The sequence below is a fragment of the Nothobranchius furzeri genome, chromosome 12, assembly GCF_043380555.1.
Source record: "Nothobranchius furzeri strain GRZ-AD chromosome 12, NfurGRZ-RIMD1, whole genome shotgun sequence".
Lineage (NCBI taxonomy): Eukaryota > Metazoa > Chordata > Actinopteri > Cyprinodontiformes > Nothobranchiidae > Nothobranchius > Nothobranchius furzeri.
Genome location: NC_091752.1, coordinates 65802086 through 65819139, shown reverse-complemented (window position 1 = coordinate 65819139; position 17054 = coordinate 65802086). Strand labels below are relative to the sequence as shown.

The following is a 17054-nucleotide window of genomic DNA, read 5'->3' as shown; positions in this document are numbered from 1 at the left end:
GTTAATTAGCAATTGAACCAGTTTACCAAATCAAATGTCAGTACTGTGTTATGTAAAGCAATATCTGTGCGTTCTGTGATAATGACCATTTAATTAACGACGGTCAAAAAATAGCACGTATGATTAATTTTATTTGTGTTTTTGGAATAATTGAATAAATGGAATGGGATATTGGAATAAATATATGAGGATTATTAAGAAATACAGCAGAGTAACAGAAAAAAACATATAAATCAATTCTATTGCAAGTTAATTTAGAAAAGAAAATTACAGAAACCCCAGTAGAGATTTCCTACTATTAACATAAGCGTTACCAAGAGGCTGAGCTGTTCAGAAGCAGAAGTAGTGAGGTGTTTATCACTATTTAAATCATTTTGTTGATTGAGACGCAAAAAGCCAAAGAAAATATGCGCTTTAGGCATAGGCTTTAGGTCTTTACATTTGTGAAGCTCCTGAACACATCGTTGTAGTCCAATTGAACTACAAATCCCTTGACTATGTGGTCGTTAAATCAGGTAGTTTGCGGCAGTATTAGGTTTTAAACGGCAGGAGCGAGCGGGAGTGCGTCGCTAGACCCGATTCATTCACACCAGGAGTGTTAAAGGTAATAATAGTTTTTACTTGGAATATATGAATTATTCTGGGTAAAGAGATTATGGCAGTCTGAGATAACACATTTAAGCCATCAACCAACCGCACTGAATATGTTCAGAGCCTATTTGTAAGCATGCTGTCTCATGAAGCGCACTAACGCTAGCTAGCTAAGTTTTCCGCTTTTTAACGTGTTGAGCCAAGAGTGAGTCATGCTGGTACTATTTCATATTAAACGTCTATTTTCATTTGTTATGTCTCTAAGAAGCACCGAACCGGTCGTGTCTGCTCCCCGGACACGAAGTTGTGAATATTAACTGTCGTAGCTAACGTTAGCCGTTAGGTATTTTCAATGTGAATTCTACACCCTAGCATGAAGCTTGCGCGTCAGCTCCCGTCAGTGATAAATGACCCGCACTTGTATAACGCCTTTCATAGTCCGATGACTACAAAGCGCTTTACACAATTGTGCATCATTCGTTCATTCACACACTGATGGTGTAATGACTGGACGCATTTCAAACACGTGGGTCTGAGTCAAACTGGATTCAATTACTATATTATCTTCTAATGCTTTGGTTAGGGTCAAACATTGCTATAGAGAAGGTTCAGGACATTTTTGTTTTTTCACGCTGTGTCTTTACTTAGTTTTACCCTCAAACTTGGTTTCAAGCGGATGTATTTTCTAGAATAGAGTTGTTAAGAGTCATCTGCGAGACAGTCTTTGTGTTTGTGCAATCACGTATGGTTGCTGGGTTACCACGCTGTTTTAGTGGATACCTATGGTAAATGACCTGCATATGTGTAGCGCGTTACACTCACACCGATATGGGGTTTTCTAGTGCCGGTGCAGTATGTGTTGCAGATTTTTTTGGGGGGTGATTTTTTTTATTGCTGATCTCGAGACATTTTTCCTAATTTGTTTGCCAAAATCTTACACTAAGAAATTTTGCCACATTTGGAACCTAAAAGTCAAACTAATCTACCAACCAACAAAGTATTAAATGTAAAATAGATAAATGAATCTCAATTTAAAGTAATGTTTTAAAGCATTTATAAGCAGGTTTTTTTCAGGAACGTAAAAATGTTTAGATAAAAATCGGCATTAGCATCTTGCTGCCCATGAATGTGCCTGACTCAGATCAGCAATACTAAATCTAGTCAGTGACTTGATGCAATTTGCTAGGTTCCTTGTATAGGAAAAAAAAACATTCTGATTGGCTTAATGAACTGACCTGAATTGGAATGTTTATTATGTGAAGTGCCTTGAGATGACTTGTCGTGATTTGACGCTATATAAATAAAATTGAATTGAATTAAAGAGGTAAAAAAAATGGCAAATAGCCAGCAGATTGGTCTATCCCTACCACACACACTCACACACTGGTTGTGATAAGCCACTTTGTAGCCACAGCTGCCCTGGGACACACAAACAGGTAAGGCTGCCACACTAACGGCGCCATAGATTCCTCTGACCACTACCATCAGGTAAGGACAGTAGTGTCTTTCCCAAAGGCACAACAGACAGGGATTAAGTTTGGGTTTGAACCAGCAACCCACCGATTGCAGGGTGAATCCTTGAGCTATTATTTCCTGATGATGCATATCCACCTGTGTTTATTTGGAAATAAAACAAAGACCGACTACTGAGTTTTGGCTTCAGGCACCCCGATGGCGACAGACATTGTTGCAGAGTTGGCTGACTCGCTAGCCAAGGCTGGAGTGGAGGATGGAGAGCTGAGTTACAAAGGTCAGGGAAGAAAGCTGGATGATGCCCAGTCAGGTGAGTGTAAATGATCTGTTGTTCCCCGTGAGAGTGCAAAAGTCAGAAATGTTTAAATCTGTGGAACTTTGGAATGAAACGACTTTCTCCGTGCAGTGGAGGACATGGTGAAGGAGATCCAGGACTTTGAGGGATTACAGGCTCTCAGACTGGAGGGAAACACGTTGGGTGTGGTGGCAGCACAAGCCATTGCCAAGGCTCTGGAGACGAAGAGTGACTTCAAGGTTTAGACTTTTTTTTCTGTTTGTTCATCATAAACTTTTACTTGAGTCATACACTACTGCCGTTTCAAACACCAATCGTTCTTCTGGACCAAATAGTTTTTGATGCTCTGGGGTCACGTACAGTGCAGCATTTTTTTCAGTAGGATAGGGTTGTCACGGTGTGAAAATTTAACCTCACGGGTATTGTGACCATAATTATCACGGTTTTCGGTATTATCACAGTATTTGATAATAAACGTGTTACATTTTCAGACAACTAAATAACCCCTGTATATCAGGAAAATATTGTCCTCCTTTTGTGTCTGAATTTTGCCTAAAATGTGTTATTTTGTAATTATGTTGTTTATTTGTTTACATTTTTTCCCTTTAGTCTTTAAAATACCAACATTTGCCCATAACTTCTTATTCGTCTGTTTGATGTCATCATTTTAAAAATATTAGAGCAGATGATATTCAGTACTCAAGTAGCCTTCTAATCAGATACTTTTTTACCCTTACTTGAGTAATAAACCCTATATCAGGAAAATATCGTCCTCGGTTTGTGTCCTTCCAGTGAGCTTTGCAGATGTGGGAAAATGTCATCAGGCAGTAATCATTGTTAAATTCATAATTATTCTCGGAGAGAGACCAACTCTTATCTGCCCCTGGGAGCCCCGTAATGCATAGCGTCATTTCAACATGGCGGTGTCCGCGACACGGTTTATATGCAGGTAGCGGCGCTGCGGCTGCTTTATATAGCGACTCGTTGCATTCTCCCTCAACCCAAATCCTCGGATCACGCATTTTAGCTAAAACGCTAACTTGCCTTGCGTTGACTGTAGAGTTGTGGGTGATGGTCACGCAGATGTGTCATGAGATTTGAAGCGTTGCTGCCTTTCACAGACACTTTTTCTGCACGTGCTGCAAACAGGATAGCCGTCTTCTTTCAGCTGTCCCTCGGCATTCTTCAGATATCCAAAAAATGCCCGTACTTCCCACTTTGTCTTCTTTGAGGGATAATAAACGTCCTGAGTGCTGCCGTCTCCTCCTTTGGCCATTATTTCAGCTTTAGCTTCAAGAAAGTTTTGGTTGTAAACAACAAAGTGCGCATGTGCCGCCGGCAACTTCAGCAGATGATACGGTGGCTGGTAAGGGTCACCGCGCCTACACCGCAGCCACAGTAAACCCACCAAGATAATATAGTTTTTTAAAAACAAGGTGGTTATTATTATTGTCAACTTTTTTACCGGGGTTTACCACTATGCCGGTTACCGTGACAACCCTAGGACGGAGTCTGCCTTGTGTTCTGACACATCTCTATTTCCTTTCAGCGCTGTTATTGGAGTGACATGTTCACTGGTCGGCTGCGCTCTGAAATCCCTCCTGCCCTGGTAATAGTTCACCACATGGATGTCTCCTAGCTGGTGTGTTTGGCTTTGATCATCCTATAACAGATTAATTTTTTTTTATGTTAGAATTCACTGGGTGATGCGCTGATGCTCGCGGGTGCCAGGCTGACTGTTTTAGACCTCAGTGACAACGCTTTTGGACCAGATGGTGTGAAGGGTATAGAAAAACTGCTAAAGAGCTCCGCCTGCTACACGTTGCAGGAACTACGACTCAATAACTGTGGCATGGGCATCGGAGGTGGCAAGGTGAATCAGTAGGCTAGATCCACGGGTGTGTAAATGTTCCTTAGGACACACGGAGTATTATTTTGTCCCCTACTATGTTTTCCTCAGATCTTGGCTGCTTCATTGATGCAGTGTCATCAAAAATCCACTGCAGATGGCGCCCCCCTGAGCCTGAAGGTGTTTGTTGCAGGCAGGAACCGTCTGGAAAATGATGGAGCCACTGCGCTTGCTCAAGCCTTTCAGGTACAAAACGCTCTGCTGCTCTGAACCATTTCTCAACAGATTATCATCATAGGAAACGAGCTGGTGAAGATCTCACAAATTAGTGTAACATAACAGTTTGTTTTTTTAACTGTATTTATGTGGCTCATCTTGTCCCAAAGCTTTATTCTAGCATTGCCATTAAGTTGCTGGGTAAGTAAATGCACCACTGTGTTTTCTCCCAGATAATGGGCAGCTTGGAGGAAGTTCACATGCCCCAGAATGGCATCAATCACCCAGGAGTGACAGCCCTGGCCTCGGCCATGCAGCACAACCTGGCCCTGCGAATCCTAAACCTCAATGATAACACTTTTACTGAGAGAGGGGCTATCGCCATGGCTAAGGTAGGCTCCATGTCCTCCAACAGGACTTCTGTAGTTGTGGTTGTTTTGTGCATCTCAGAGCAAATAAGTTCATGGTGTTTTTTTTTTTTTAAGTGAGATTTTATATAAAGTTGTATGCTTTTATTGTTTTCTGACAGGCACTGAAACACCTCCGCAGCATCCAGGTGATCAACTTTGGCGACTGTCTGGTGCGACCAGAAGGAGCTAAAGCTATCGCAGAAACCGTGTCTGAGGGGCTGCCGGTCCTCAAGGTGAACAAGCGTTATCTTTTCCCTCCAGATTTAAACGCACCGTATTTTCCAGACTATAAGTCGTACTTTTTTTCATAGTCTGGCTGGTGCTGGTCCTGCTACTTATCTACTAAATTATGTAAACCGCGCTGCTGCGGGCCGGCTCCGGACCAGGAATGAGCCCCCCTGCCCCGCTGGGAGGGTTTCAAACACCGCCATCACCTGCTGGAGACCGTGGCGCGCTGCTGCGCCCGCGTTATTTATTCTGTTATTGTTACCGCTACTTGTCTTGCAATGTGAAACGCTTGGTCTCCGATTTTGTAAGAAAAATAATAAAATTTCCCCCTAAAATGCGACTTATACATGTTTTTTTCTTCTTCATTATACATTTTATGGCTGGTGCGACTTAAACTTGAGAAAATACGGTACACAATCGGTTACATTTCTGTGTTGTTGCCGTCAGTAAATAACGGTGTGAGTGAGACCTAGTATACCAGATCAAAATATGCTAAAGTAATATTTTCCTAAAAAGTTATTGTTGATTTCCTTTTGATCTTAGTGAATGTTTTTGTTTGTTTACAGGAACTGAACCTGTCGTACGGTGAGATTACAGCAGACGCAGCTCTGGCTGTTGTCCAGGCTCTGAAGAACAAAGACCAGCTGGAGAAACTGGACCTGAATGGTACTGACGCTCTGCCCTTCATGTGTTCTTATCTTTAGATTTCAGAATATTTCAGCGTCTCTTACAAACTCAATCATAATCATTAAGTAGATTCTGGATGTATTTGATCGTTGTTATAATTTGATTTGTAGGGAACTGTTTTGGAGAGGATGGCTGCAAGGCTTTGAAAGACACCATGGCAGAGATGAACATGAGTGAGCGCCTTGCTCCACTCAGGTAATCACATTAAGATCCATGTGCTGTAATAATTAAGTTCATATTGTATTTTTTTTCTTGATTAGATTCACCTAAAGCTTCATCCCAATGTGTGTTGGGCTAGGAGTTGGAGAAGCACAGAAAATATTAACTCATTCGCTGCCAGCGTTTCTCACTGTTTTTACTGTTTGTTTTTTTAGAGCCACAGAACGTTGCGCGCTAGCATGATGTCGATGCCAAAACAACCAAAACAAAGAGGAGACTCACCTCTTACATCAGGAAGAATCCGCGCGTTTTGAGCGTTATCCGTTCTTTCATAATCCGTTGTCGAATTGTGATCAGCAGAAGCTTTTCCGGTTCGCGCCTCACTTATTTTATTTTATTTTTTACAGCAGCGGCCCAAAACAATCTCCTAACACATGGATGTTCTGCTTCCTGATCACGTGACGTGTGCGGATGAAGATTAGCTTCAGAGCTGAGATGTTTGTTCTCTCGGTTAGGGTTGTCACGGTGTGAAAATTTAACCTCACGGTTATTGTGACCAAAATTATCACGGTTTTCAGTATTATCGCGGTATTTTTTTTATTAAACGTCCTACATTTTCAGGAAACTAAATAAACCCTGTATATCAGGAAAATATTGTCCTCAGTTTGTGTCAAAATTTTGCCTAAAATTTGTTATTTTGTAATTATGTTGTTTATTTGTTTACATATTTCCCCTTTAGTCTTCAGAATACCAATATTTGCCCATAACTTCTTATTTTTTGTCTGTTTGATGTCATCATTTTAAAAATATTAGACCAGATGATATTCAGTACTCAAGTAGCCTTCTAATCAGATACTTTCTACCCTTACTTGAGTAATAAACCCTATATCAGGAAAATATCGTCCTCGGTTTGTGTCCTTCCAGTGAGCTTTGCAGATGTGGGCAAATGTCATCAGGCAGTAATCGTTGTTAAATTCATAATTATTCTCGGAGAGAGCCCAACTCTTATCTGCCCCTGGGAGCCCCGTAATGCATAGCGTCATTTCAGCATGGCGGTGTCCGCGACACGGTTTATATGCAGGCAGCGGCGCTGCGGCTGCTTTATATAGCAACTCGTTGCATTCTCCCTCAACCCAAATCCTCGGATCACGCAGTTTAGCTAAAACGCTAACGTTAGCTTGCCTTGCGTTGACTGTAGAGTTGTGGGTGATGGTCACGTAGATGTGTCATGAGATTTGAAGCGTTGCTGCCTTTCACAGACACTTTTTCTGCACGTGCTGCAAACAGGATAGCCGTCTTCTATCAACCGTCCCTCGGCATTCTTCAAATATCCAAAAGATGCCCGTACTTCCCACTTTGTCTTCTTTGAGGGAGAATAAATGTCCTGAGCGCTGCCGTCTCCTCCTTTGGCCATTATTTCAGCTTTAGCTTCAAGAAAGTTTTGGTTGTAAACAAAGTGCGCATGTGCCGCCGGCAACTTCAGCAGATGATACGGTGGCTGGTAAGGGTCACCGCGCCTACACCGCAGCCACGGTAATCCACCGAGATAATATAGGTTTTAAAAAACAAGACTTATTATTATTGTCAACTTTTTTACCGGGATTTACCACTATGCCGGTTACCGTGACAACCCTACTCACGGAGCGGGGGCTCGTTCCGACGCCCACGCAGTAAAAACATGCAATGACTAATTTACTCGTCATTGGCAGTGGATGAGTTAAATGAGTCTCTCGGGTTGCTTTAGTGAAGCCACTGGTCTGGTAGTGCGCTTGTTTTTAATGTCGTTGCATCTAACGAGCACCTGGATCTGGAAGTCTCAGTGAAGTTTGTGGTTTAAACGATACCCAACCGCATGTCTGGAGACGTTTCCTCATTGATGTTATTGAATGTTTTGCAGTGATGACGAGGGTGAGTCAGTTGATGAAGATGAGGATGACAACGATGAAGAAGATGAGGAGGACGAGGAAGAAGATGTGGATGAGGAGGAAGTGGAAGAGGAGGAGGAAGAAGAAGATGATGAAGAAGAGGAAAACGGCAGCAGCAACAAGGTAAAGTTGTTTACAATAATCAGGATAGGTTTATTCACATCCTGTTTAGCTTCATCGCTCTGAAAACAAGTCTCACCAGGATGCATCTTTTTGTTTTTTATTTCCCTCCCACAGCTGTCCACTCCTACATCGGCACCCCGACCACCAGATGTCTCTTCGTTCCTCAGCTTTCCGTCTCCTGACAAGCTGCTGAAGCTGGGCGCTGCGAGAGCCCTGCTGATCCAGCAGCAGGTAAACGGACACCAGCTTCCGTTCATTCCACTGAAATGTTTGAGCTTCTCAATCAGAAGTGTTTCTAAGGTTACTGAGCTCACTCTTTCAGATGATGAAGTGTGTATTTTTCTTCTGTTCTGAGGTGGATGTAGCAGATCCAACCAAAACAGCTGAAGCTTTCCTCAAGATTGCGTCTGTGTACAAGGATGAGAACAGTATTGTGAAGAACGCTGTATTAGACACCATCGGTAAGACTCCTAGCTGTTGATCTGGGTGTTGATCGGATTGTCTGCTCACGCGTTTGCTCTTTTTTTAATTACGTTTTAATAATTAAAGGGACTATATGGAAGTTTGACAGCCAAAACATGTATAGAAATAATAAATGTCTTCTTCATACATTCTCCTGCAATGCCCTGGTCCTGTAGAATGAGCCCTGGTATTTTTACTGTGATTGCCTGTTTTTTCTGTAAAATCACAGAAAAAGAGAGATGCTAGGGTCGAGCAGGCTGCTTCATGCGCGTTCACGCTCAGGCATCGCCCGTAGCATTTGCTATCCGTAGCTTTAGCAGCAGAGAGTGAGGCAGTGCCACTTTGTCGCTGTTCCTAACGCCTAGTGATGAACCTAGCTACATTTCTGAGGACCCTTAGCTACTTTCTTCTTGATATTTCCTGCAAATTAGCAACAAAATAGCCATTTTCGCTCCGAACCGTTCTTTGAACGTTGTTTTATCTGTCATCAAGGATATAAATACTACAGATACAAAAGACCTAGTAAGACGTCGGACTCGCGTGCGGAAGACCTAGGTTTGATTCCGGATGTGGACATAGTTTATTTAGAGTTAATTTTTTACATTAATGGTTTATTTTTTTACAGTAAGATACCCAAATTTTTATTCGAGACTCGCCGAACGGCTTTGAATTCACAGATAAAAAAGATGTGGGTTCAACTTTCATTTTGGAACAATTTTTCAAGCAAGGGAAGGGAATGATCTGAGCATGCAGGAGGACTGACCCATCATAAACCTTTGTCGGCTGTGCTGAAGAGAAAGCTACAGAACCAAATTATTTAATGAATTAGCTGCGCGTTCTCCTGTCCTCGGTCCTCCAGGCTACACACACACACACACACACACACACACACACACACACACACACACACGGGACTGTCTCAGCTGTTATTTTCGTTAAGGAGTGTGCACGTACAGCATGCGCGCCTCGTGCACGAGCCTACTATTGAAGCTGCCGTTACGCTTTTGGCCTGAGGGGGCAATCACGAGCATAAAAATTCAAAACTCCGTAAAGTCCCTTTAACCAAATGCAGACCCAGTCGACTCAGATCGCATATTTTGCGACATATGCAAATGCATATTTTATTGAACTTTGCTGCTGATAGGCTAATTCATACTAAAGTAAATAAAAATGTCCTGTCTAACACCAATTAGGCACAGTGCCCAGTCAATACACACATAAAGGCATTAATAAAATTAAAATACTTTTGTCAGGCACAGTCGGGAATAACATTAAATCTCTTTTTTAAAAGTAAAAATACATTTTAAACATATGTACGACGTACATCCAAAACAAAGCGTGTTGACTTTCGTGTTATTTAAATCTTACCGAGGTGAGTCAGACTGTTTCATTCAGCTGTCCGACGTGCTTTCTTGTTAAGTGTTCATGCATCACCGAGGTGCTGCCGTGATACGCGAGGACTGCTTTGCAAATAATGCAGGTCATCTTTTTATTCGCCGAATCCAGGCTAGAATGCTCCCAAACTTTAGATGCTTTGGTACGCGTTGCTGCGGTGTTGGACGCCGCTGTCGGTACAGGATCTGCTCGGGTGCAAGATTGGCTCGGGGTCCTTTGACTGCTGATGACGTCAAAGTAGTTGATTGGCTGAACATGAACCTTATGGAAGTTACGTAATCACGTTACGTTGGTCCAGGCAAATTTTTCTGTAGGAAAGATGGACAACTTTTACAAAGAAATCCATCATTACCTCTTTGAAAATACACTTTTAGCATAGAGCTGCATGTATATTAGGGCTGAACGATTAACTGCATGTGAAATTAAATTGCGATGTGACAAAAGGAGATTTTCTAATTTCAAAGGCTGCAATTTGGCAGCGAGTGGTTAGCGCAATGCTAATATACATGGAAAAACCCATAGGAATGCTAATGCTAATATCACCGATTACATTCTTACAAATTATGAATTAGAAACGTGCCAAATGATTACATTTGGAGTCTGATAGAAATTAAAATTACCATCAATCAAATAATTACAGACAGGTATTTTAGTAAAGCCAGAAAACTTTTAACCCCAGAGTTTTGGCTAGCAGCTATGAGCGTACCTGAACTACACATGGACAAGACGTCAAAAACTCTAAACACAAAATACTTCAATAAACGGGACACACTTCTTTCCTGCAAATACAATTTCACAGGTGTTGCTAATACCTATGATCCTTCAAGGGATGTACTCAAAGAGGAGTTCAACATTATGAATACAATATAGTGTTTTATTTTACAAATACCATTATAAACACAAACTTACGTCGTAAGAAACATTATTTTAATAACGAAACTGCTAAATTCTTTCCAACAGTATAAAGATGTGTAGTGTATTTTGTCCGAGTGGGTTTGCCGTACTTTGATGTCATCTGCAGTCAATGGACCCCGAGCAGATCCTGTACTGACACCGGCATTTCTGTTTTTTGGCGCTCAGCAGAGAAGCTAATGTGCATGTGCGACTCACGGCAGAGATTGTAATGAAGTGAGATGCCTCACTCGGCCGGAAAATACCCGTCTGGCGACAGCGTCGACAATGAAGTTTATCCTCGACTATTTCTATTGTCGATATTTGTCGACAACGTCGACGAATCGTTGCAGTCCTAGTCTCCTGTGATCTTTTGTTACTGTGAGCGGAACTTTCTAATGACTGAACCCAGTCGGGTTTTACAGTCTCCTGCTGCTGAACGCACAAAAAGCAGGAGATGTTTTTCTTGGGAAAGTTGGTTAAATAAACAAACCATTGGATGGATTTAAATGAAACTTTTAGAAAGTAATTATTGTACACAATTAAAGATGGCTGCTACAGTTAATACTTTAGAAAACACATGAAATGGTTAACTGAGTTACTTTTACAGATATTAACCCTTTCATGCATAATGGTCGTTACAGTGGACAGCTACTCAATTTATTTTTATGTTTTTGCTATTATGTACAGCTGTTGTTGCATTTCCCATTGGACTCTAGTGAGTCAAGCCAACACATTTCATGTTCAGAACGTATGCCGTCTACTGAGGTGGACAAGTAATGAATTATTTGCAAATTAAATGTTTTAGTCTAAATTTGCTTCATTCATACCTAAAGATTACCGTATTTTCCGGACTATAAGTCGCATTTTTTCTTAGTCTGGCAGGTCCTGCGACTTGTATACCAAAGTGACTTGTACCAAATTATGTATACCGCGCTGCTGCGGGCCAGCTCCGTACCAGGAATGAGCTCCCCTGCACCGCCATCACCTGCCGGAGACCGTTGCGCGCTGCTGCGGGCCGGCTCCGTACCAGGTTTCAGCTCCTCTGCCCCGCTGGGAGGGTTTGAAACACCGCCATCCTCTGCTGGAGACCGTGGTGCGCTGCTGCACCCTGGTTGTTTATTCTGTTATTGTGGCCGGTACTTGTCTTGCAATGTGAAACGCTTGGTCTCAGATTTTGTAATAAAAATAATAAAAATTTCCCCCAAAAATGCGACTTATATGTTTTTTTTCTTCTTCATTATACATTTCATGGCTGGTGCGACTTATACTCCGAAAAATATGGTAATGAAAATAAATGTTTAAAAAATCCTGGTTGAAGATTTCATAGTTTGTGCAGAAAAGGGTTAAACTAAAATGATTCGGTCATACGCCGAGCTCTACAAGGTCGAATCCTGCTGATTTACAGTTTCAGACAGAAAGCCCAGGATTGAAATAAAGACTTGTGTCCTGCGCTATACTTATAAAGGGTTTGATTCCAGAGTTTATTCAATGTGTTGTTAAAAAGATGCTTTTTTTTTTCTCACAGATGGCCTTCTGAATAAAGCATTCACCACTCCATCGTTTCAAGGCTACTGTTTCATATCATCTCTGTTGGTGCTGCTCGGACTCATCAAGGTAACCCGCTTAGACCCCTTCAAATGACTGCTTTTCTTTTGCTCTCCTCTCTTCCTCCATACTCAAAATGTCTTCATGTCCCTCGTCTGTCATTCTGTGTTGTCCTCTGTGTGTGTCAGAGTGAGGACAAAGTCAAGCCTGTGCTGGTGGTCTCGGGTCACCTCCACGCCTTGGAGCATGTTGTTCGACAGGACTACTTTCCCAAAGAGAGTGTGGCGGTCCTGAGGGCTTTCATGTCTCGGTAAGGATGTGGTGAAATGAGCAAATCAGCTGGCAGCTTCCAGGTACAGAACAATTACTTTCTCATCTGTGGTGATGGTGGACACTCACCTGGTGATCACTATTAGGGTGGGTGTAGGCTTGGGCATCGTTTGATTTTGAATGATTCTGATTCCGATTCCTCGTTTCGATTCCGGTTCCTATCGATTCCCGATTCCGTTTCTTTCAAGACGTGACGTGCTTTACATGAGCTAGCTAACCACAGGTCCTACTTGATGAAATAATTTTAACTTCAACATGAATTTTAATTCTATGAACAATAACATCCCCTTCATTTAGACCGAAACATGTTTTGGAGAACAAGAGAAAAAAAGAAAAAGACTTGCAGCACAACCAGTGTGTTTGTTTCTGACCACAACCAAAGTCTGGAAGCAGCCTCTGGGATGAGAGGCTGAATGTCTCGAACATATCCAGAAACGTCCAGCTGTTTTCAGCTAAAACTCTCAGGATGATCATGTCCAGGATGACTGAGAACTACACCTCCATGCTGCAGCAGCATTCAGTCAGAACAGAAACTTAAACGTAGCTGCTGTCAGTGACGATCTAACAGGTTTTAAACATTAAAACTCAACAGAAATAGTTCAGAAAGGAAATAAAATGTGATTTATTATTATTATCATTATTATTTATTGTGGCAGAAGCTGGTGTGGTCCACCACAGAGAAGCTGCTCTAGCATGATGACTTTAATTATTCTACAGGTTATTGTTCAGCCTGCTGACACACACACACACACACACACACGAGTGTTGGTGAGCGGCTGCGTCTGACTGCTGAAGCTCCGTGTGTGTTTTTATTTCTGCAGTGAGACAAACTCGCCTCACACGTTCGTTCTTTAAAGCTTCCATTAAATCCGCAGTGTTGACATATTTAACACGTTTCCTCTAAGCTGCAGTAGTTAAAAGTTTACGGAGTAAAAGTTCGACAGACGCGTTTGTTTACATCTGGGTGGGGGGAGGGGGGACTCGTGCTGCACACAGACAGCTGGTGTGATCAGCTCTGAAAAGCCTTGATCACAATTTACAGATCAGGTTTATTTTTCACGGAGATCGGCCGCGGATTCCTCTTCTGGTCGGCATTCCAGGAATCGAAATAAAAAACTTTGAACGATTCGGGGGAAAACTTAAATGCTGGAACCGGTTCCAGTTGATGCTCGATGCCCAACCCTAGGTGGGTGCGACACGTCTCTCTCCGCACAAGCAGGATAAACAAATCTCAGTCAGCAGCCCAGGCGAAAAGGCTCGCTTAAACACAAACGACTGTTCCCAAAAAAATAAAAAAAAAACACAGAGCCAAATGTGATGATTATGCAGAGCGTTGACCCCGATCAAGCAGACACGTGAGAATGGATGCTTGGAGACTAAAGCTGGTTTCACACCGCAAGCATCAACAGAACAGCAGCGGAGCGGCTCACTCGCGAACTTCAAAGTGGTCCTTTTCACACCGGGAGAGTCTTGGCCGCGGCACGGCTTCCTCGCTGCGCCTCGCTGTACTCGCGAGATTCTAAAATCCCTCGAGACTTCCGACACCTTCCTCATCGAGAGATCGCAACCCCCACGAGGAATCACACCGTTGCACTTCTCGAAAGAAACTGATGGTAAACAAAGCCGTTCGGTCACACGTGCTGACGTAAGTTATAACATCGCAACGATGCATTTTATTTTGAAAATAACCGGGGATTTTACACTGAAACTGTGTAGTTTCCTGTCTTGCACTATGGGAACTGCGGAAATAGACGTGTCCCAGAAGCGGCTCGCGGAAAAAATAGAACTCGATCCTATCTTTTAGCGGCGCGACATGCCGCTTTTGGGACCGCCTGGAAATTTCCGCGTTGCAGCTGGTCTGAAACACTCCATGGACTATAATGGATTCTATTTGAAGCGGTGCCGCTTCGCTTCCGTTCCGCTGATGCTTGGAGTGTGAAACCACCCCGGTTTCATACTCCAAGCATCAGCGGCGCGGAACGTCGCTGCTTCAAATAGAATCCATTATAGTCCATGGAGTGTTTCAGACCGGCCGCGACTCGGCTGTTTTCAGGTTCGTCCCAGAAGCACCACTAAAGTTAGGATCAGGTTCTGTTTCTGCCGCAAGTCGCTTCTGGGACACGTCTATTTCTGCAGTTGTTTCAGTGTAAAATCCCCGGTAATTTTCAAAATAAAAGTACTGCAGCTATGCAATTTCATATATGTAGCTTGCGTGTGACCCAACAGCTCATTTAGTCCCGGTATCGTTCCAGAAGTGCAGTGGTGTGTATTTCATGGCTTTAATCCTGGCGGTGGAAAGGAACCGCATCGTACGACATCAAACATGATTTCCTTCATTTTGGTTTGGTTGCATAAACAAACCGTAACCTTTGAAGTCTCGAGGGATTTTGTGATCTCGTGAGTCCAGCGAAGAAGCCGTGCCGTGGCCACGACTTTTCCTGTGAAAAGAACCGCTTTGCAGTTTGCGAGTAAACCGTTGGGCTGCCGTTTCGCGCTGCTGATGCTTCCAGTGTGAAACCAGGGTAAGTGTAGTTTATAAGCTCACGGAGACTAGCCTGGCAACGCTCCATTGACGGCCCTCGGTGGTGGGGCGGGTTCTACCGTTGCCTTTCAAACGATCTCTGCATGCTAGTGGACAGTGAACAACGTGACGTACTCACCGCAACGGATGTTGGTTAACAAGGCAGTCCGCTGTTGAAGAAGGCAAAAATACATCCTTTTTTCTAAAAAAGAACCTAAAGACATCTTTCTGCTCCTGATTCTAGTAAAGCCCAGGTCCAAATAGTCCAAATTTGATGTAAAAGCAATTTTAAACCAGCTGTTGCCATCTTGTTACACTCTGTTGCATCATCCCACCCTCCAGACGAATAGAGGGCCCTGATGGGCCCACAAAGCGGATAAAACGCTGTGATTGGTTCACAAATTGGCCCACCATTATGGACCAATCACAGCTCTGTGTTTGAAACCTAGAAGCGTTTGAAATCTAGAGCGCTGTGATTGGCCAGCCAGAACACTGCCAGGGGCTGTAGAGGTTCCTAGACCAAACTTTTCAAAGCAAGAATTTGGTCTAGTTCTCCAGACTACACCGAGACTGCTGGAGACACGAACCTTTACAGAAATAAACTTGTTAGCAGTTTCAGTCACTCTGGAACATGAATCCAGTTTTATAAACATGTCCTGGCTGCATTACGTCTACATCACCAATCGTCTGAATGAAGCCCTGTGAGGTACTGGATACACTCAGAAGTTATTTTCAGGTACTTTTGTTTTCCTGATACTTGTTTGGTGTTATGGAATGCACGATGACCCAGTTGGTAGCTCTGTTGCCTCGTAACATGAAGGTTGCAGGTTCAAATCCCACCTGTGCTGCCTTTCTGCACTGAGTTAACGTGTTCTCATGCATGCATGCATGGGTTTTTCCCATTTTCTCCTCACAAACCGGGAACATGCGTGTCAGGTTGATTGGAGACTCCCAAGTTGGTGTGTGTGTGTGCGTGTGCGCGTGCGTGCATGTGCGTGCGAGCGAGAGTAAGTAAGTAAGTGAGAGACTAGTTTTGTGGAGACCTGTCCAGGTTTTCTCTTGCCTGATGACTGCTGGAATTGGACACCAGCTCACTTCACCCCTACTGAGGATAGAGCAGTTGTGATGTTTGGTGTGATTCATCAGCTAATGGACCTTTTCTGATCAGGATGGTTCATCATCTCTAGGGTCGGCTCGCTGTTGATTTGCTTTTGCCATTTGTTGGTTCTCTAAAAACAACCTTACTGTTATTCACAGGGGTAACAAAGCTCTGGAGTCGTGTGGAAATGCCTGGAACAACCTCCAGTCCACCCTGCAGAGAGTGCGACCTCAGAGCTGAGGCCTGAGCTCGCTCGCGCTGAACTTTAACCCCTTTTGGACCTTTTTGAAAAGCAGCACAAATGAACCCAAATTCATCAGGAGTCGGACGAAGCAGTGCTAAGAAGATCATCTCCGCTTTGCTGTCTTAGGTTTGTTTACAGGGCGTGGACATGAATGCGTTTTGTTGAAATTGATATTTGCTCTTATGTTGAAGCTGAAGCATCAGGAGGCGTCGCCTTCAACACAATCTGAAGCTGGTGACACCAAACCGCTCCATTCCCAGATTATACTCTGGTGTGTAAGAACTCTGACTGGAGAGGCGTTTGGTTTCATCAGTTATTCTGTTCACCATTTCATATTTAACTTTAATATTTTCTCTTTTTGTATCAAATATTTCCTCACGGCTAAAATGTGGTCCTAAATGAAAACCAGATGTATTAAATGAACTGAAGTGTATCTTTTGCGACACAGGTTGTAGCGTGTTTTGACATTTATTTGCAAAAATAAAACTTTGAAATGTTTTTGCTTTTTTAAACTTAAAGCAGACATGAATGTATGGAAATCACAAAAATAAAAAGGATAAAAGACGTTTCTGATTTTTATTTTCTTGCACTTAAAGGAACTGAAACAC

At 42.9% G+C, this 17054-nt stretch overlaps 1 protein-coding gene across 2 annotated transcripts; it reads left to right on the top strand.

The window, feature by feature from the left end:
- The first annotated feature begins 494 nt into the window (after positions 1-494).
- rangap1a (RAN GTPase activating protein 1a) lies at positions 495-17011 on the top strand. 2 transcript variants are annotated; one of them, XM_015945360.3, is made up of 16 exons: positions 495-604; positions 2255-2374; positions 2471-2598; positions 3909-3968; positions 4053-4232; positions 4320-4454; positions 4658-4816; positions 4954-5067; positions 5629-5728; positions 5860-5944; positions 7806-7956; positions 8071-8187; positions 8312-8417; positions 12233-12321; positions 12441-12562; positions 16361-17011. In XM_015945360.3, exons 2-16 carry the CDS (start codon positions 2263-2265, stop codon positions 16440-16442), a joined length of 1740 nt encoding a protein of 579 aa, XP_015800846.3. In that variant the 5' UTR covers positions 495-604; positions 2255-2262; the 3' UTR covers positions 16443-17011. The 2 variants fall into 2 exon arrangements, with proteins under 2 accessions (XP_015800846.3, XP_054606699.2); XM_054750724.2 differs by lacking the exon at positions 495-604 and having other exon boundaries at positions 12441-12605.
- Positions 17012-17054: the final 43 nt, after the last annotated feature.